The sequence below is a fragment of the Argentina silus genome (genome assembly GCF_951799395.1).
Source record: "Argentina silus genome assembly, chromosome: 13".
Taxonomy (NCBI): Eukaryota; Metazoa; Chordata; class Actinopteri; order Argentiniformes; family Argentinidae; genus Argentina; species Argentina silus.
In genome coordinates, this window is record NC_139667.1 from 6,350,521 (window position 1) to 6,372,406 (window position 21,886).

Sequence of the window (21,886 nt, forward strand, 5' to 3'; positions counted from 1 at the left end):
TTGAATGGGTTTACAGCCCAGCGAAGCCAAGAGCACCAATAAGATTAAACATGGCAACATTTTTCCCAGATGTAATGCACAAAACCCAGAACCCCCCTCTGTGCTGCCTCTGAGTTCAAACAAAGTTCATGTTATTTGTATTACAGTGCTCCGATGCTCTCAAATCTTACACAGATCAAAGGGGCTTTGTGAGTTATGCTATCTGCCAATTAACGCCTAAAAGCACAGAAAGCCGGTGGTACAATGAGATTAGAGTACATTTCTCAACCGCCTCCTTGAACTTTTGTTCATTCTTACCCCCCTTTTAAAAGTCATTATTCAGCTTTGTGGTGGGCTTTTGTAATTCACACCCCAAATATTTCATAACAGTGGTCAGCAAATGACTTTAAACCACTTGAGCCAAATATGTTAAACCTGCTGAGTTACAGTTGAGGAAATGTAAACAAGAGTACATGACAAAGGGGAAGGTGGCAACAGTGAAAATGGTCAGAAGAAGGGGGGGGGGGCATGCGGCTGGAAAAAGTCCTAAACGTGACATAAAAAAAAGACTTTCAAATCACACCCAGAGCAGGTAAGCTAATCACAGTTTTGTGATAGCGTAGGCCTAATAAAGGCATTAGCTCCATTTCATTTTTGACATTTAGCAGACGCTTTCATCCAAAGCGACTGACAAGTACATTTGTCTGAAGTGAATCATCAACACATCAGTCATCGTAAGACAAAATCTATGCTAGGACCAGGTGCCATTGGCAGTCACAATGCTAGAGGAAGCATATCCTTTATTATTAACAGTAGAGGAATTGTACAGAGGGGTAGTGGGGGGGGGGGGAGGTCTGGAGGACTCCACAAGACAAAGCTCCCTAATAACCCAAATCAACTATCATACATTCTAACATTCTACCTTCGCAGGTAATACACTAACAGGCCATCTATATGTGTTTTGGTCTAATGGGCCATTATTACTCTTTTGTAATAGTGAGCCTGCCCTCCCAAAAACATCTGGATGCTCTTTTTATGTTATACGCATTAATCTTGTCCCGACTTAGTTGAGTGTACTGGAGCATTTACACATTTTCTTTCTACAGGCTAATGTCACATTTCATCTCTTGCTTCAGAACTGTATAAGGCCATCTTCATTGTGAGCAATCAAATCCACCAGCCAATCAGACGCTGGCCAGCCTCATTCTCTTACAGTCATTCTGTGACTGGTATTTGAAACATTTGTTGTGCAGCAGGCAGTTAGATTTAAACACAAGACAGGCTGGTGCATGCAGAGGGAAGAAATAAAAACAGACTGGGTTCAGAACTTTCAGAACGTATGAAAGTGTGCAAAATAAAAAAACGATTTACCGACAGAATCCAGTGATGACATCCAAATCAAATCAACGTTTTTGCCAATACGTCTCTATAAGACTTGTGCTATACAGGCACTCAAAAACAGGACGCAGGATCAGAGTCAAGTCTGCTAAAACATTGCCATCTGGTGGCCATTAAGATAACCATGGAGTAACTGACTTCATCTTGACTTGTCTGTTATAACTTCATGAAACCAATAATTGTACAATTTCAAAGAACTGCACGCCTCTGTATGTGTATTCTTAAGTTAACAACAAGAAGATACAGCAGATGAACAACGAATTATACGCTTTTAACAGCCTCTGGACTGTACGCTTACATACACACATATACATAAAACCGACACACACATATATATATATAGTATACATATAGTTTTAGCTTTGGCTTTTTCTTTTACTATTACATATATATATACACAGTACCAGTCAATATATATATATATATATATATATATATATATACAGTACCAGTCAAAAGTTTGGACACACCTTGCCAAGAGTGGGCAAAGCTGTCATCAAAGCAAAAGGTGGCTACTTTGAAGAATCTAAAATATAAAACATATTCTGGTTTGTTTAACACTTTTTTGTTTACTACATAATTCCATATGTGTTCCTTCATAGTTTGTCTTCAATATTGTCTTCAATATTAATCTACAATGTAGAAAATAATAAAAATAAAGAAAAACCATTGAATGAGAAGGTGTGTCCAAACTTTTGACTGGTACTGTATGTATGTGTGTGTATATATATATATATATATATATATATACACACACACACAACACTCTAGAGGGACCCATTGATGGATGAAAAAAAAAAAAACATTTCTGTATAAGACTTAAAACAACATTTGTCTCCCATATTCAGTTTCCCAAAACAATCCCTGTATACCGCAGATCCCTATTGTGGAGGATAGTTGTGAAGTTGGACTGGGACACATTATTATTACAATGTCCATACAGGCATTTTCACTCTTTCCCCAGTCCTGTAGTTAGATCTACTGTAGTATTATGTCAATGCATCTTTTTATGAGTAAGGGGCTGAGGTTGAAGCCCATGGTGGTCTTCTCCCAGGTCATTTGGGTGTGGTCTTCAGCTTGGATGGTTCTCTGTCAATGTTTTTGTGAGCCGGGACGTGTCTGTAGGTGCATCTCTCCTTTTTGATACACCCGGTGGTCCTCCAGAAAAAACACTCCATATTTCTCCTGCAACATGGAGGGTGAGAGAACAGTTCCAATATAAACGTTTTGGGTTTCATTGATAAGTTCTATCAAATAGGTACATTTTAGATTCTTGAAATCCATCAACGCTCTGTACTTACGAATTGGTGGGAGGAACGACAGAAATGTTGGGTTTGGGTTTAGGTTTTTGGTTGACTCTATCGGCGTATCGAACAAGAATAGTGGAGCCCTCCACAACCATCCCCTAATTGACAGAAAAGTAGAAGACTTCATATACTGTGCCACGATTCTAAGACACGATTCTGTAGCAATATACACTCACCGACCACTCTATTAGGGACACCTGTACACATTCTCATGGTGGAGGTGGTATAATGGTGTGGGGAATGTTTTCTTGGCACACTTTGGGCCCGTTAATACTAATCAATCATCGCTTGAATGCCACAGCCTATTTGAGTATTGTTGCTGACCATGTGCATCCCTTCATGGCCACAATTTACCCATCTTCTAATGGCTACTTCCAGCATGATAATGCACTGTCACAAAGCAAAAGTCGTCTCAAACTGGTTTCATGAACATGACAATGAGTTCAGTGTTCTTCAGTGGCCTTCCCAGTCACCGGATCTGAATCCAATAGAACACCTTTGGGATGTGGTAGAACGGGAGATTCACAGCTTGAAAGTGCACCTGAAAAATCTGCAAAAATTGTGTGATGCAATCATGTCATCATGGACCAGAATCTCAAAGGAATGTTTCCAACATCTTGTGGAATCAATGCCACAAAAGTATTGAGGCCGTTTTGAGAGCAAAGGGAGGCCCTACCCAGTATTAGTATAGTGTTCCTAATAAAGTGCTCAGTGAGTGTACAGTTCTTCTATCACATTTCATATCTGATTTAAAAAAAAAAAGAAAATAAATTGTTGTTAGCTGCACACCATAGCGCTATGCTTTGTATTGGGTATGGATGGTTGATTATTAAGATTCACATTGATGAATAATGCAAGTTGATGATGCAAGTTTGACTGCAGTAACATAAGAAATCATTGTATGCAATGAGAGCAATTTAAAACAACAAAAACAGTAAACATTCAGTTCATAGAACTATGGTGCGCAAACGGGAAAAAAAAATAAACTGTCAGTTAATCAACGGAAATTACAGACTGGTACAGAGCGACGACTGTGGACACAGATACATACATGCATCATCTGTACGGCACTCTCACAGTCTTCCTCCCGGATGTAGTTCACAAAGGCGCAGTGACATTCCGGTAGCATCCTTACACTTTGGATAACTCCAGCCCTGAGTACAGCGGAGAGGAGTGAGAAGAGTTTGGAGTAGTTTACTGGGTTTTAGAAGGCCAATCAGCTGAGTAGGCTGAGCAGCCAGGAGAATATGGAGTCTTACCTGCTGAAGAGGCTGCGGATCATTGCTTCAGTTATCGTAGCCTCCAGGGATCCAACCCATACAGGGAAGAGCTCCCTGTGAAGGGCAAAACTCTCTCAGTTATTGGCAGACAAAAACAATGAACTTGTTGCTACTGTCCGTCACATTCCCTGAAAGCTACAAAGCCAAACATTATTCCCAAAGCTTCCAACTTGAATGATGCTGTGTTTTTGGTAAGTCTAAGAAATTAATTGCAATGACACAGATATTAGTCAACTGGGCCCTTACGGTTTAACGCGGTCACTTAGCACAGGGGTGGTGGATTTGGGTTTTGGTCGAGTCTGAGTTGGAGCTGTGGATGATGTTTTAGGCCCTGGCTTGGCTGTGGTCTTCTGCAGAACTACCCACTCCTGAATTGGCTGGGGTGTGTTGGCCACAGCAAGGTTATTGCTAGCAGTCCCGACTTTAGTGAGGGGAGAGAAAGAGATAATCTTGGGTAACGAAACTGTTAACGCCTAAAATTACGGCTGTTTTCTTAAACTGTAAAAGACTACAATAGTCTCCTTCTTTACCTTCAATACCAGACAGAACATCAACAGCCTTTTCAAAGGAACCATGGGCCATTAAGGCATTTGAACTCTGCTCCCAAGTAAATCCCATTTCCTGAAAGAAATACCCCATCCCAAACAAGAAAATGTGTTCAGTACATTTCCGAACACTGTCACTGTGGTATAACACTCTGACAGATGGTATAAAGATGCAGGTACATTATACTGTGCATCATCAACTTCAGTGGGTAAAAAGGGCCTCCCGTACCATAAGCTGAAAGGTTTGCACTCTCATCAGCTCCTGGGAAGCATCTGTGCACAAGCTGTCCAGCTTCAATACCTCCTTATAGACCACAGCAGCCTCGTAGTACCTCTGAGAAAGAGGAAAGGGAAGGGCACAGAGGGAAGAAGAGTTGCAGACACAGAATGTAGTGTAGTGTAGGCAGTGAATATCACAGTTTGATAAAAAAAAAAAATAATAATAGTAATACAAGTAACTGCTTACAAGTATGAGGAGGTAGAATTGGGCAGTACCTTGAGTCCAGACAGGGCCTTCCCTTTTCTAAATAAGCCTTTTATCCAGCCAGGCTGCATGGAGAGCGCAAGGTCAGCATCAATGAGAGCATTTTCATACAGCTGCATTTTCTCATAACAGAGTGATCGGTTTCCAAACAGCCTAAGACAGGGATATATGTCGTTACAGGTAAAAGGACACATCTCTACAAAAGTCAAACTAAAATCGTGGTTGAAGCTAAAGGTTATGTCAATGTCTACTCACCGATATTCTTTAGGGTTGTGTTTAATGGCATCAGTGAAATACTTCACTGCCAAGTCAAGCTGTCCACAGGCTGCAAATTGATTTCCAATGACTGGGAAGAGGGCAGAGGAGTGTTACAACCTAGCTCTACAGACGAACTACAATGTAGACAAATAAAGCAGCGGTGAAGTTGGGAATATCATGCTTTGGTTTGATGGCTTGTGAGTGATATACACAATACAATACACATACAAATATAGTGGGACTTACGGGCAAGCTCTGTACTTCTTTTAACAATATCTTCAACACTGGCCTCTGTCTTTTTCTACAGGTATTAAGGAGTTAGTTAATAGGTAAACCCTGTGCAAAAGTTCCATGTCATTTTATGATAACATTACCAGGTTTTACCAAGAGATAGCACTTAATCATGTAATGTTATTAGCCATGCAAGATAGCTGGGGCCAATTATAATTGTTGAACACCATTGCCAAAGGACATAACCACAACACAAAAGTTCAGTAATTTCTCTAAAAGCACCTCTTCTGCGTTGTTAAGTTCCTGCTGCTGCTCCAGGACCATGCCTTTTTCCTCCAAAGGCTGCTGAAAAATATTTATTTTTTTGTCCTTTTTCTCTGCTTTGGCTTTCTGCTCGAGTTGTCGTTTGGCAATACGCGCAGCAGTAGAGACAAAACATGTACTCATATCCCACTATATGAGGCAAACCAAAAATAAATAATTAGACTCTCTAATCTAGGCAGATAATTTGGTGAGATTCTCTGACTAGACTGACAACTGTGTCTGTATTTACAACCACCCAATCAATAGTATAAGTAAAAATTGATGCATTTCACACAAATAAAGCAATTCAGAAAAGGGCAATCAATTTGAATGTGAAAATACTGTGATAGCTCACAAAAAGCTGTCCAATGGAACACAAACCTCTAGATCCACTGGTTTCCTGGCTAATCGCTCTTCCTCCTCCTGAAAATCTTTTTTAAAACCACTACTTTCCTCGGGTGCAGCATCCACTTCTGTCTTGTTTTCCATTGTACCAGTTTCAGGAATAAGGGACTCAGTGATGTCTCCCTTACTCTGAATCTTAACATTTACATCTGAGGATGTGGACTTCCCTGGCTCCCCATCCTGAAGGCATACACACAACGGTTCAGTGTACAAAACAATGAGACCAGACCGATCTTCAAAGGTTATTACAAGCTTTATGATCTAACATAAACAGAGGCTACCTACCGGAACATCTTTATTTTTAATTTCATTATCCTTTTGTAATCTTTTTCTTTCCCTCTGTCGCTGTAAGAGATCAATATATCTGCATTAGAAAACCAGGTGATTTTGGATGGGAACCCTAACCCTAACCCAAACACTCACCAATTTCTTCAGTCTTTTTTTCTCCGTTTTCTCTTTAAACTTTTCCTCTTCTTTCAACAATTCTTGTGCATGCCTTTCAGCCTCCTGAAAGTCAAAAAGGTCTCAAAAATGCAGTCCATGCTATACATAATGCGAAAAAAGATTTTAGATTGAAATAGGGGTTACCTCAGGAGTTAGCTGTTTTATTCGTGGATGGGGGGCTATATGCTTTGAAGCACCATGCCCTAAAAAATTATCCGAAAACCCACAATACGTTTTTTTATCTACACGTTTCTCATCATAATCGTCGTCAAAATACTCATCGTCCTCATCTTCAATCCCAAAATCTAGACCTGTAATGAAATGCCAATACATTGGGTGAAACAGGCCACAGTGGCTAATAAATAGGCAACAACAATCCCACACTGGACGTGATGAGCCTACTACAAACTCAATGGTAATCAGAAAAAAACCTGTACTTAAACTGATGATGTACAGCTACACATTTACAAATGATACATTTTCAAAGAACATTTTGGGCTCTAATGAAACAGATTTTTATTTTTTCTGACAATTTCCCAGCATATCAATTAATCCTCTTACCAAATAAACCACATTTTAAACCGTCAAGAAACGTGAGACTGGTGGCACGTCCACTTATCAAATCGACCATGGCTTCCTAGGTATGGGGCAAAGGTGTGTGGTTTGATCACATCATTTAGAACGTTTCAAGCTATCAACAAGCAATATAACTAGATAAATATATAGCTCTTATATTATCTTAAGTATTGAATTCATAAATGTATTATGACAGCACAGTGGTGAGCAAATGTTGAGTGTTCCCATACACAGAATCTGACACAATATCACGTGTAGCTACACCTAATATACAACTACAATACTCACGTGGGTACGCATAAGTCGAGAATTCTCAGGGATACGGGGGATCCCTGAGCAAAAGGGAGAACATAATTCAGTTGTTTTGTATTTCCTAGAAATGGCCAACTACCTAAGACAAGCCACCGATCTAATAGCATTGTGTCAAACTGTCAGTTTGCCCCACTGACATATATACACAATGCTATTAGATCGGTGGCTTGTGGCTTGTCACTGTCAGTTAACATAGTGGTTATGCTTTTCCACGACATCCACACACAAATCTAGCATGCATCAGATCTGGCGTCTGGGCGGACGGCTAGCTTGTTTTGGCTAGCTGTTCTATAAACCAACGAGCTGCAGAACTAGTAGGCTATTGTTGCTAACTAGACATCTAATATCATTCTTACCTGATCCCCAGTCATTCTTTCTGGCCATTTTTAATCTGTGGTGGTGTTTCTTCTTAGTTATAGCTATGTTATAATTATTTTTGTTAGGAAAGAGCAACTTTGTAAAGTCATTCGATTCCCTTCCTGGTTTCGATTTACTTTCCCGAAATATGACAAGACGCCTTTACGCCTGCGTAGTTGCTTGATCTTTTGGCTGACATAATACTGGACTTTGTGACGGCAATAAAAGATCAATATACTTTGACAGGTTTTGACGGGCTCAGTAAATCACGTTTTCGCAAATCAGTAATATATTTACTTGCTTCCAATTTGTACAACACCTCACTATATTATAACATCACGATCTCCCCAAAACGTTAATAGTAATAAAATCTAATTATGTATTTTGAAATTTCTATATTCAATTCTGCACAAATTCGATCAATCCACACACAAATCTGGGTGGTTAATTATTTCTGTATCCGAAGCAACCTTCCTTCCTCCCTCCATTACTTCCTTCAAATAACTGATCTGGCATGAATTGGTTGGTTATTATGGTTATTATACAATGAAATTACACAAAACATCAGAAACATCAGAAATACATGTTAGGTCAGACCAGTGATTTAAAAGAAGGATGCGTTAAATATGTTGATGTCAGCACTGCGTTGTACTTGCTCTTCCAACACAGCAGATATCGCTGTGCCACAGCAATAACCTTTTTTTGAATCTCCCGCGCAAGTCTCCGGGCTTGCCAGACATCCTAGCAACGCTGCATGGATACCAACCGTGGAGGAAGCGCGCCTGGCTGGGCCAGCTGAAAGAACAATAACAACATGATGGAGTCCCGAAAGCTAACATCTACTGCTTCGGAGGAGGTAGACATCAACAGAGTAAGGAATGCATGTATTTAGCTATCGGATACACTACTTATATGAAAGCGAATAACGTTAATGTTGTGTCAAGAGTTAGTGCACTTCTCAGGAAGAGGCATGGCATAGCTAGCCAGACGTTAGCTAACTAGCTAGCTAACGTTAGCTAACTAGCTCCATAACTGAAATTTCTTGCAATATCTTGCCCGTACCCTTATTTTGTCCCAATACAAACTTTGTCTGTTTACTAAATAGCTGAGCTCGCTCGTTTTTGCCAGCTACTAGCTAAGTTAGATCAGAGTTGTATATTGTTATATTAGTATGGTTGCATCTCAGCTAGCCAAATCAGCCAGAATATATGTAATGCAATTCTATTGCCTGTTTGGAGTTATGCAGTAGTGCAATTGCCTATGTATGAATGGAACCCGGTCTGGAACTATGTTTCTTGTTGTTAATAATGTTATGTGGTGTGACAGAGTACTGAGCCATGGGTCCAGCTCCCAGCAGAGGATGACAGGAGTCAGTTTACAGAACAGATATCAGTCAACCCTCTGGAAGGTCAGCCACCACAATCAATGACCATGACAACAGATTGGGAAGTCCAACAATTTGGAGAAAGATCTTGTTCTCTGCAGCTAGGTATCTTTCAATAAACAACCATTGTTATTATTAAGTGTTATGACTGGAAATTAAGGATGCATTATTTATCTGAGGATAAAATAGAAAATGTGTTTTTAACTTCTGTTGAATGTTTTGAATTTGTTCTCAGATTTTCAGGATAGTCGTCTCTCACCTGCCCTTTCTTTGTTGCCGTCAAACTCCGGGAAACCCCACAACTTCTCAGAGTACTCCCTCTTTCAACAAACCGATTTAGAATTTGCCCCTTTACGGTAGGCATCAACTTTTTCTTTGTCAAACACAAATATTGTGCTACTAGGAAAGAATGCTCTCTGTATTAAAACAAAAATACGATGTTGTTGTTAACTGTGACTTCTCTTGTTTGTTTGTTTTGTAGGGGATCTCCAGACATCTCTGTTGCATCCGAGAGATTCATTATACAACCCCAGGGTAGAAGTGCTGTCCAGCCCCCTGACTATGCCTCATTATCGCAGCACCCTTTGGCCCACACAACCACCCTGTCAGATGAAGGGGCAAGCAGCTGCTGCTCCCTCTCCCAGCACAGCATGTCACCAGGGGACGGGGTTGGTAAAGCAGAGGAGGAGAAGGCGAACAACGGACACAAGACTCCTCATTCGGGTTTAGGGGTGGGGGGCAGGGAGGAGGATGATCAAACACTTACCTATCTCCCTGACAAGCCTCCGGGTGTGCTCCCTGCAGATGACGCATCATTTTTAAGTGGGGGCATTCCTGCTCACAAGCTGCTGGAGCTCCTTCAGAAAGATGTGGGCATTCCAAGCGGCAGCAGCAGCGCAGTCTCCTCTGCCTCAGAGACCTCTCTTAACAGGACATCATCTTTTGGAGAGTCCAAAAGTGGCAATGTTTCCAAACCAGAAATTGGTCAAGCGACAGGGAAAAGAGAATGTCCACAAGGAGGAGCCTCAGTCCCACCACAAAAGACAGAGAAACTCAAAGCAAAACAATCTTCACGGATGTCTGAGATTTCAAACATCACCGTTCGTACCCATAGCACTCAACCAGATGATACTACAGAGACACTTTACAGGCAGCTATGTGCTGAGATAGAGAGCAGCCGGAACTCTGAACCTGGACCTGAACCCCACAGAGAACCCCACACAAGCCCTGTACCAGACAGTCAAACCGCAACCCCTGACATATTCCATGCATCCGAAGGGAAGGTGAGCGCCACGAGAGCGGTACTAACAGGTGTGTGTGGGACAGGGCCACGGTTTTCAGCTGGGGTCAGTGTTGAGCGAGGGCACCGGGAGAGGGACCTGTGGTCCTCAGGGAATCTGACAGGGATTGATGGGTCTTTCTTGGGTTTCCTCCCCCAACCTGTATCCCAGTCCACCCCTGGTATTTTCCATGCTCCAGTCAGATCCAGTGCCAAGCCGACACTTGGACGACTCTCTGCCATTGAGTCTAACCTGGAGGCCTCGCAGCGGTCACGCTCAAGAAACTCTTCACAGCCAGCCGTGGTCACTATGCCTGATATTGACGCCACTGACCCGGATTCCCCACAGCCTGTCATAGAGACATTACATGAGTCATCAGGAAAGGTCCGATCACTTCCCAGTCTAAATTATCTACAGAAAGTTGATGCCTGGAGGGCGAATCAGAGTTTAAGTAAGACTTCTTTATTTGATAACCTGGCTCTGCAGGGGTTTTCTGGGGTCTCCCCTAAACAGAAGGCCTTTGGTGCCATTTCTGACTCCCTAAATCGCATGCTGACTCCACAGGGAAGTGATAACCCCCAGCTGCAGCTGCCTGTCTCTGGTGGAAACAATCAGATCCCTCAACAGAACCTCACCCTGTCTCCCTCCGGATTGTCCTCCCCGACAAGAGGAGAAGCTGTGGGTAGTGCTCCCCATGAGAAGGACGACGCAGGGGTTGGTGGAGGCCCCCCAGCATCTCCCCTGGGAAGGTCTCAGTCCCACTCCTCTCTAAGCACAGTTGTGACATCGATCCAGCCAGTCCAACAGGCACAGAAACATGTTGAACAAGAGAGCAGCCGGACACAGGAACGGTCGGCCCCAGCTCATCCTATGGCGACAGAGAGAGGCGCAGACAGAGCAGAGTCAGGAAACAGGCCTTCACAGGGCACTACGGTTCAGCCCTCACCCCTCGTGAGCCTGGGCAGGTTCAGCGATGTGTCATCAACTCAAGATATGAGCGGCATTCTCTCACAAGACAGTTACCATAGCGGACAGAATTTTGGGGCATCCATGGGAGCCTCCTCTGTGGTCAGTTTAGAGGTTGATAACTACGCCCCGTATTGGAACTCCAAACCCTTATCACCACCCAAGGGGAGGGAGCTGAACATTGAGGATAGAATTCCGGTAATTCTTCTCTATATTTAGTTGACATATAAACATTTATAGAAAATAAAAAAATAATTAAAAAAAAAATAGGAACTGCTTGTATGACTGATACTCCTCTGTTGTTTTGATTATGATCCTGCAGATGTACCTCCATAACCTTGGTATCGATCAATCTCCCTCAACAATCCTCACTCCTTTTGCACCAAGAGGGCCCATCAGAGAGCCTGAGTTTTCTCCCACTGATATCTGTACAATCACTACTGGGACCCCAACCAAGAGCACACAGCCATCAGAAGGTAGTTAAAGTGAAGCCTCTGATTGAAAAATATATATTGGAATTGTTCAGTATTACACTTCATAATAGTTTGAATGTTTTTGTAATGTTTTCCCTAACCGTCTTCCCTCTTGTGATCAACAGGCGACAGTCCTCCCAAAGGGGAGTTTTCCAGGTCCAGTCTTCTCTCAGTGGGCTCCAGTATGTCCATACCTCTAAGCGTGGACAGCCTACACCCCATCATGCCCTTCCCAGAGCAGACCAAGGGCTCTCCCTCCCCGGACAGAGCTCCCAGCCAGGGCAGTCCTCTGGCCCTCTGCCCCCTCAACACCTCTGTGGACAGGACTGAGCCCCAGGACACCCACCAACCCCCTGCAGCTGAGGCTACTGAGCAACAGCAGAAGGACAGCAGTGTCTCCACCCAGGAGGCCATGGAGCTTGCAGAGAGGTTTGATTCAAGTGCTGACAGCTTGCGTTCCACTGGGGCGAGGGAGAGAGACAGAGCCCCAGAGCCCTGTTCTGTGCGAAGTAATGAAGACTCGTTTGTGGGCTCCAAGACCCTGCAGGACATCCGAAGGCTTCTGGGCCGAGCAGAGAACATCGTCTCGGGTGGGTCATCCTTGGGCTCCTCCTCAGGGGGGTCCCAGCTGCACTCGGATGATGATGTCCTCTTCTCTCTGAGAAGAAAGATGGAGGGATTCCAAGACTCGTCTTTCACCTCCTCCTCTGCTGCCGACCCCAGGTCACACTCCTCCCTGCTGTGGGCCAGGTCCTCCTCAGACTCCATGCTGACATCAGACAGGCTGAGGGAGAGCTCTGCTGTCAAATCATCTAGGGAACCAGGTCACCAGTCTGCACAAGCCCTGAGTGTCGCACACACCAAAGAGGATTATATGAGGCCAAAGGGCAACACAGCAGGCCAGTCTGCAGGGTCAGGCCTCCTTGCTAAATCAGTGCGGCGGGCAGAACCTGAGGGCTGCAGTGCCGGGCCCTCGGACACAACAGGCCCTGTGCAGCTGTCAGTCATGCAGGTCAATGTGCCCTCACTGGCTGGTGGCGGCAAGCTTCAGCAGGCGCCAGCAGAGGCTGCAGGAAACACAGGGGGTGATCCAGCAGAGAGTAGGTCCTCCTCCTGCACTCCCATAGATTCTGAGCAATTCTGTGCTGTGAGTGACGTGAGCAGTGAGAGTTCCCTGGCTGCAAGAGTGGCCCAGCTGCTACAGAGTGAGTCACCAGCGACGGTGGTGTCCAGCAGACCAAGCACAGCCGACCTCGAGGAGAGCAGGGCCAGAGGTAAACAAGTAGTGACTGTTGTCAGTTTATCATTGGGGGCTTGGATTTCTTGCATTTGTGAGCAGATGTGTGTTATTCGTTATGGCCTTGTTTGCAATGTATCGACAATGATTAAAGATTTAAACAAACTTCTGTTTAAAAGATGAGTTTTTATGCCTTTGTTTTTACAATGTCAGAGTGGATTAAGATGAAGGTGTCTGGGCAGCAGTGTGAACCTCTGGAGCTGAACGTAGAAGACAGGCAGCGGATCGAAGAGATTAAGAGAGAGCTCCTACTCCACACCAAACACCCAGTAAAGGTACCATAAACTCACCTCCTTAACACCAAACACACATGTGATGCACAACACAGTCACATGACCTTTCAAATAATGTCATTTTCATGTCTCATTTTGATGTTAGCCTCCTCTCTCTGGACTGAACTGGTCTCGTGCTTCAGGTAACAGCAAAGTGTTGCAGGCATGGTGTGCCAAGATTGTGGCGCAGGAGCCAGTTTTTTTTCCCCCACTATCTTAGTATTAAAGCAGTTTACTAGCTTTCTTCCGGTATTATAGCATGGAGTTTGTTGTGATGAGATGGAGTTCTGATGCATGATTCTATGGTCTATTTGAATGAAATTGCTTCTTCCTCCTCCATTCAGAGCCAAGGGAGCACTGACACAGAGAGCAGTGCTGTGTCCAGCCTTGGTTATCCAGGAGAGCAGCCTCCCTCCCACCCTGTTGAGCAGCAGTTCAGTGCCCTCAGAGCAGCAGAGGACCGCCTGTCACACCAGCTACAGCAGCTGAGCAGAAACCCATTTGACTCCAGCGTGCAGCTCCGCACCCCCCTTCGCCTAGACCTGGAGGCACGGGTTCGAGAGATCGCCCTCAGAGAGGGATTAGCCCTCCCCACGGCACACCCTCCACCCCTCACCTCCATCACCATCACCACCTGCCGCCGCTCGCCCTCGCCCTCCCCCGTGCCCCCCCTCAGCCCAACCCCTGAGCCTCTGCTGGTGGCCCAGCTCGCCACAAACGGGGTCACACAGCCCATAGTGCAGGGGCAGCTCCCTCAAACCCAGGAGAGGGACAGCCCCACCTCAACACAGGGGACATCTAGAGATCCTGCATCCGTGTCTGAATCTGAACCCAACAGTAGCCTCTACACCAGAGACCCAAACCAAGACACGGTGGATTCCCAGTCAGAACCAGGGGTCCAGCCAAGACAAGAGGTGTCAGGGACCCACTATGACCTGCCTCATCATGGGTCCTTAGAGAGTATAGAGAGAGAGGATGTGAGAAACACACAGGCCCAGTGGAAAAATTATCAGCTGGATCTTAACACAGACCTGAGGAAAGAGGACCGCTTCACTAACGGCCACCCTGGTGGTTCTCTTCCACTGACACCCAGCAGATACAGGCAGATCTCCCGCTCTTACCCAGACGTAGGGAGCCCCTGGCCCAGTGTGGGCCATGGTGCAGACCCTGTCTCTGACTCCTCAACTTTAAGCCCCCCAACCAAGACACAAAGTCACATTTCCCACATCCACCTGACCCTCTCCCCCGAAGGGCCTCAAGACAAAGCTGAGAGAGCCACTGACCAGGCCTTGTATGCTCACTCTTCATCCAGACATGCAGTGGCTGGTACAGGGATGCAGTCTAGAGAGTTTGCCCCTCTCAGACATTCCTCTGTCACCAGCAGCGTAGATGAGTGCCTTGGTTACGTCCCAGAGCCTGCCAGATCCAATCAGGCAAGGTCACATGAGACCCAAGAGCCTGTCAGGAGACAGCGTCCGGGGACAGCCGATGCCTCAGTCCAGTTCAGCACCAGAGTGCCTGAGGGAAAGACGACCTGCAAATTCCCACAATCCTTCACTCCTCCCCAGAGGCTTAACGGCCCCTCCAGGCCATTGGCTGTTCATACCCCAGGTAGGTTCTATTACATCACACATGTCAGGCTGTAACACTATCTTGCGGTGTATTTACATGAGAGAGCTCAGTCACTGGGTTAAGTCTACTTCGGTAATAAATCCAGTAATACATTCCATGTTTTGTGTGCCCCGTAGCTTTGCCTGTCCTGTTGCCTTATAAACCCCATGGAAGTGAGGAGCTCTTCTACATCCCCCAGACTGACGCCCAGCTCTCCCCCATCCGCTCTGACACCACCATGGAAAGCTCCCACCCAGGTACTCCTGCCATTGAAATAACTCAAATAAACAGTTAACAATAAACAACATTCAATATACAAGACCATTGATATACAACTATTTAGAATACATCAATTTGTTATAGCCGTTTTTGAAGGCTATTGTTTTAAATCTATATGGACACTGAAAAGATTATACACAGGTAAAATTGAAGCCACTGGAGACACACAAACAGGCGTGCAGTGCTATAATACTGACATTCAGATAGTTGGCTGCCAAACTCACCATAATATAATTTATTAGTGTTCATTATTTTGCTTTCCCCATCATCCCAGTAACGCAGACAATGAAAAATTGCGCAGGTCAGAATATTATATTATATTATATTTATTTATTTTATTTTTTCAGCTATATTAGTGACTGGTCATGTAAGCCATGTTACTCATACCAGTACACATGTCTGAAATATCAAATTAAAATAATTTATCATACTCAACAATCTTAAATAGCAATATTTACTAGTCTCCTATGGAGCTTCTAATACAAGCTTGTTGATATTTTCGTTGTCATGGTACTCTTTGATTATGATGCATCACTTCACCAGCATAATAATCTGTAAAGGAATTCCAAAGAATTCCGCCATTAGCATATTCTAATGACTTTGTCTAGAGAACTCATCTGCTAACTGAAAACATAAAGAATGCATGCATCCCCCTCTCCCCTCCTCATGCGAATAGCATCTGGTCCTTTGTAATGTGCACCATGTCATGTATGAATAATTCATGTATGTGTGTGTGTGTGTGTGTGTGTGTGAGAGAGAGAGAGAGAGAGAGAGTGTGTGTGTGTGTGTGTGTGAGAGAGAGAGTGTGTGAGTGAGACAAAGGCAGTGTTGAGGCCCAGCACAGAGGCTGTAGTGGTGTCTCCTTAGAGAGAGGGCTTCTCCTAAGTCTCTTACTGTACCCCTGTCCCTCTCTCCTTAGGCTCGGACGACGCTGTGCCCCCACGCTTCAACATAGAGATCCTAGGGTCCAGGGACCAGGAGGTGGACCGTGGGGTCACCATCAAACACACAGAGGGGATCTACAGCAAGAGGCTGAGCGGAGCCAGCTTCAGCATGAAGACAGAACAGAGAGGTGAGCTAACCCTGCACAGGGGGGACATTTAACGTTGTATGAATCTAGAGGTAAGACTGCGTTGAGCCATATAGTAGCTGAGGCAAGGCCATTTTGTGAAATGTGTTACTTTGTTGTTTTATTTTGTACATTAGTACTGTATTGCCACATGGTGACGTCCACTGCTAATAAATGATTATGCAACTGTATCCTCCTAGGTACCAACGTGTCAGTGGATGCAAGCTCCCAAATTAGTGACAGGCGTCCTCCACACTCCTACTCTCAAAGCAGAGGTAGCATAGCCAGGGTGCCTTTACCAAACAACAGAGAGCCTGCTGGCCCCATGAGGGACCAGGGGACCACCACACAGGAGGCTCCAGACAGTCCAGTCCAGCCCTCCCTCAGCAGCAGCCTGGGAGAGGAGCAGGAGGAGTTCCAGCCCCTGCGTGTAGAGGTGGACTATAGCATGGTTGACCAACACCCCAGCACCCACCCTGCCCACAGCTCAGTCCCACATGCAGATGTGGAGCGAGAGCAGGGGAGGCAGGGACCAGGTCCCCCAAAGCCCACCTCTCACCCGAGTGACAGTAGCCTTGACCAACTGTGGCGCAGGTTCAGCGAGAGGTGGTGCCTAGAGAATGCCCGTCCCACCAATGAGAGAGATGCGTCGCTGCTGGAGCGGCTGGAGCGCCTGTCTCGTCTCATCCATGGCACGGAGGGGTCTGAACCGGAGAACGCCGCAGAACAACGTCCGCAGGCCGCAGAACAAGAGCCCAGAGGGAGGAGAGAGGGAAGGAGGAAGAGTACGAAAGAGGACGAGAGGCGTAGGAGAGGTGAAGATGGAGAGAGGAGCAGGAAAGAGAAGGAGGTGAGTGGTCGGAGGGGCGGGGCTAAGGCTAGCGGTCCCCGGCAGGCGTGGGTGAGAGAAGCCCCCACACCGATTGGGGAGCCCCCGATTGCAGAGGAGGACTCTCCCGTCTCCCTGAGCTCCAGCACCAGCCAGCATCTCTGTCCTGCTGAGAGAGATGAGTCTGGCACCGGTTCTGGGGAGACCAGCACCTCCATGTCCACCGTGGACACGGCCCGTCTGATCCGGGCCTTCGGGGCCCACAGAGTCAGAAGTCTCAAAACAGGCACCAGCCTCAATAAGCTCTACAGCGCCATTGACAAGCAGAGAGAGGAGAAGGAGCAAAGGAGAGGGAAGGGCAAAGCCAAAGACCCGCCACATAGTGTCCCTGCTGAGACCACTGGCACAGATGACTCCACTGTAAGTCTATCTACTGTATCTCTATTGATTCTCTACACTCGCTTGTCCTGTAATAGATAGAATTACCAGAACCTCTCTTCACTTCCACCTGGTTGCATGCATACTGAATGGTCACTGGTGCCTTTGTTGCGTCTCCTCAGGTTACCGCTGATTCTGCGTCCTCGTCCAGCACCTACACCCTCCCCTCCCACCGTGGCCCCTCCCAGTCCTTCACAGGGAAGAAGGCTGTCAAACTGGTCAGCAAAGGCATCCAGGCAGGTCAGTAACCACTCAGTCACACAGGACTGCACAGGACGGTTTTCACTTGACTGGGAATGTGGAATATGAACATTGCTGATGCTGATTTGCACATCTCAGCAAGTGAACAGTGCAGTACTTCAACAACACGTTTGTCTCCGCCTGCCGCAGACCGATAGCCTTAACCCACGCCTCTCCTACTGCTCACCTCTTTCTCTTTCCTGCTCCTTTCTCCGTCTCCACCGCTCCTATGCCTCTCATCCTCTTTCGTACTCTTTCTCTTTCCCTCTCTGCTCCCACATCCCCCTCTTTCTCCTCAGGTGACCTGGAGATTGTCGTCAACGGGACCCGGCGCCACACCCGGGACGTGGGCACCACGTTCCCCTCCCCAGGCTCTGCCAGGGGCTCTGGGCTGGTCTCGGCCTCCTCCTCCTCCTCTGGGGAGAGGGGGAGACGGATGGAGAGGAGCCCCCCCAAAGCCCAAGGGTTCCTGAGGGAGAGGAAGAGCAAGAGAAGCACACCGAAGAAGCACTACCCTCAAGGTATGTAGAGGATGATCAATTAGAAACCCTATTATACCAGAATCTCTCAAAACTATACAATATGGAATGTAATGCAAACACATCAAGACAAAAATTACCATACAGCACATGATAGTGAGAAGTTCTGATAATGACTCTGGACTGTTCCCCATCAGGTGTTACATGGTATGTTCCTGCTGATGACCTGAAAGCTATGGCCAGGAAAGAGAACCAGATGGAGGCTGTGTCACAGCCCAAGCCTAGCCAGGCCTGGTTTGAGGCCTACTGCGGAAACAGGCCCTGGAGGGAACCCTTCAGACAGCGCCACGTCCAGATCCAGGAGGAGAGGGAGACTCCCACAGAGAGGCTGCAGACCAATACCAATGTCATCACTGAACCTCAGCCAGAGCCCAATGTCAAAGCTCCTGCTGCACTGGTCCGCATGACTCTGCAGGTGTGTGTGTGTGTGTGTGTGCATGCATGCGCGCGTGTATGTTACATTGCATGTATTATTAAAGCTTGGTTTCAGGTACACAAGGGAATCTGATGGAGAAATAAACAACTGTATTGCAGTATTGCAAACCATATTTTAGACCTGTCAAATAATCCCAATCCTTAGGAAGCTCTAGAGCTGCGTCGTCCAGACTTTGTCTCTCAGTCTCGGGAGAGGATCAAGCGTATGGCCCTGCAGGTGGAGGAGAGGAAGCTGCAGGCCGTCTTCAGCAGAGAGAGGGATGATCTCTTCAACAGGCCAGAGGGCCTAGGGAGACTGCCCAGACCTGCAGGTACACAACCAACCTACCTCACCTTACCCAGCATCATCGCACTCACGCACTCACACACACACACACACACACATACACTGGGTCAACCACTGTGACCCAGCAGAGAGAGCTTTTTTGAGTGATGAAATTTGTGTTTGAAACAACTTTGTCTCTGTAAAATGTGAAAACAGGGCTGCTTTGTACTCTTCTCTCCCAAGGTACAGCACCGTTCAAAAGAGCTGTCCCAAGGAAGGAGATGGTCCAGAGGTCCAAACAGTAAGTCTAGATTTGTCTCGCGTCTAAATCATAATGACTGGTTATGCCTCTTTACCCAATGAAACAATGTGCTTTCCAGAAAGGAAACTTGGATATCATCGTAGAGATAAATTAATAGAACACAGGTTGTTTTTGAATAAACATCATCCTGTGTCCATTCCTCTCTTGTCCTCTGTGCATCCCTCAGACGGTCAGGTCAGAGAACAGACTGTGTCTCTGAGAGGGTAGACAGGAGGGCCAGGCTCAGGAGGTAGGTCACTGTAGATAAGGAGTGCTTGACAGATAAGTGCTGATTTTATGGGCTGAACTCAGTGAAGCATTATGATTGGTCGTGTTGTGACAGGTCATGTAATATTAATCTTGTTTTACTTCTTCCGAAGTATGTGCCCAGCAATAGTAGCCTGGGTATGAGGTTAACGTAATATACTACGTATAATCTACGAATATACTAATATGCTACGAATAAGGGCAAAAGTTACCTTTTCACACCAACTGGAGAACTGTGAAAGGGTACAGTCATCGACACTCACAAAGAACTTTATTAGGAACACCTGTACACCTTCTCATGGGGGAGGTGGTATAATGGTGTGGGGAATGTTTTCTTGGCACACTTTGGGCCCGTTAATACCAATCAATCATCGCTTGAATGCCACAGCCTATTTGAGTATTGTTGCTGACCATGTGCATCCCTTCATGGCCACAATTTACCCGTCTTCTAATGGCTACTTCCAGAATGATAATGCACCATGTCACAAAGCAAAAGTCGTCTCACACTGGTGTCATGAACATGACAATGAGTTCAGTGTTCTTCAGTGGCACTTCCCAGTCACCGGATCTGAATCCAATAGAACACCTTTGGGATGTGGTAGAACGGGAGATTCACAGCTTGAAAGTGCACCTGAAAAATCTGCAGGAATTGCGTGGTCATCATGGACCAGAATCTCAAAAGATTGTTTCCAACATCTTATGGAATCAATGCCATGAAGAATTGATGCTGTTTTGAGAGCGAAGGGAGGCCCTACCCAGTATTAGTGTAGTGTTCCTAATAAAGAGTAAAGGGAGGCCCTACCCAGTATTAGTATAGTGTCCCTAATAAAGTGCTCAGTGACTGTATATTCATTGTGAACTCAGTGAAGCATTATGATTGGTCATGTTGTGACAGGTCATGTAATATTAATCTTGTGTCTGTTATGCTATTGTAATAATGTTACAGCCTATAGACACAGCTATAAGGATAACTCAATATAAGGATATTAACTCCCATGAATCATAACTGATCTCCATGCTCCGTCTCTGTCAGTATTTACGAGCAGCTGCCGGAGGTGCAGAAGAGGAGGGAGGAGGAGAGGAGGAAGGCAGAGTATGGCTCTTACAGACTCAGCGCTCAGGTCTTCAACAAGGTATTGTATTCCACCACAGGTGATAATGACAGTGGTGATAATGACAAAGGTAGCTACAGTATTAGCACTGGCATTGTTCGTTATTGTAGGAGCTTCGCCAGTGTTACACAGCATTCGTAATTGATTCATTCTCTTGCAGAAAGTCGTCAACCGTATCCTGGGTAGGCGAACACCGTGGCAGTGATTACAGATCATCAGACAGACCAATGAGGCCTTTTCCACTTTATTAAATTGGAATGCTGTGAAGAATGTTTTTATTTGTTATTAGCCTTTTTTTTTTAATGTATTTAGATTAAATCACTAAACTAACTAAATCACTTACCAAAAATGTGTTTTTTTTTTATTTATTTTTTGAGCAAGCTTTGTTGTTTTTTTAACAGATTATGTGAAAATGTGATTATTCTACTTGTATGTAGTAGGGGAATATCAGTATGAATGTGTCTTATCTGTAGTCCTACCTATGGACCCATGGAATGTTTTAAGACGTTTAAGAATGGTTTTAATGGAAGAATAATAAATAAACCTGCTTTCTGCAAATTGTGTATTGTCTCTGGCACAACATGCCTACATATGAATTACTCACTTTATGATACTGCAGAGTCACGACCTATCTTCCGCCGTAGATTGAAGACCCATCTTTTCAGGCTACATATTAACTGTCCCTCCTTAAAGACCTCTTCATCCCCACTAACCCCCTGTACAAGTTTCTCTCCTGTATTGCATTGTGACTGCCAATAGCCCCTGGTCCTACCATAGATTACTTTTTCTTATGATGACAGATAGATGATTCACTTGCTTAAACAAATGTATTTGTTGTAAGTCACATTGGATAAAGGCGTCTGCTAAATGTCATAAATGTAAATGTAATGTAGATGATACGTATTGATATTTAGTGTTCTAACATGCCAATGGGAGGGTGTGTGTCTGTT

The 21,886-nt window shown here is 45.3% G+C and overlaps 2 protein-coding genes across 2 annotated transcripts; one reads left to right on the top strand and one right to left on the bottom strand.

Annotated features, from left to right (window-relative positions):
* Window positions 1–2,099: 2,099 nt before the first annotated feature.
* On the bottom strand, window positions 2,100–8,015 carry LOC310814347 (uncharacterized protein). The gene is made up of 18 exons (XM_083683715.1): window positions 7,879–8,015; window positions 7,499–7,542; window positions 7,196–7,271; window positions 6,779–6,945; window positions 6,614–6,697; window positions 6,476–6,535; window positions 6,167–6,370; window positions 5,765–5,935; window positions 5,498–5,552; window positions 5,249–5,339; window positions 5,005–5,146; window positions 4,739–4,843; window positions 4,495–4,585; window positions 4,211–4,385; window positions 3,944–4,018; window positions 3,736–3,838; window positions 2,679–2,782; window positions 2,100–2,562 (listed from the first exon to the last, which is right to left on the bottom strand). The coding sequence occupies exons 1-18, from the start codon at window positions 7,904–7,906 to the stop codon at window positions 2,433–2,435; spliced, it is 1,905 nt and encodes a 634-aa protein (XP_083539841.1). The 5' UTR covers window positions 7,907–8,015; the 3' UTR covers window positions 2,100–2,432.
* Window positions 8,016–9,913: 1,898 nt separating this feature from the next.
* On the top strand, window positions 9,914–21,487 carry alms1 (ALMS1 centrosome and basal body associated protein; the record flags this gene model as incomplete). The annotated part of the gene is made up of 16 exons (XM_083683494.1): window positions 9,914–11,707; window positions 11,832–11,985; window positions 12,108–13,256; window positions 13,433–13,554; window positions 13,896–15,162; window positions 15,300–15,419; window positions 16,361–16,513; window positions 16,711–17,759; window positions 17,900–18,017; window positions 18,317–18,538; window positions 18,694–18,971; window positions 19,137–19,302; window positions 19,500–19,557; window positions 19,745–19,807; window positions 20,858–20,957; window positions 21,097–21,487. The coding sequence occupies 16 exons, from the start codon at window positions 9,914–9,916 to the stop codon at window positions 21,139–21,141; spliced, it is 6,858 nt and encodes a 2,285-aa protein (XP_083539620.1). The 3' UTR covers window positions 21,142–21,487.
* Between the last annotated feature and the right edge of the window lie 399 nt (window positions 21,488–21,886).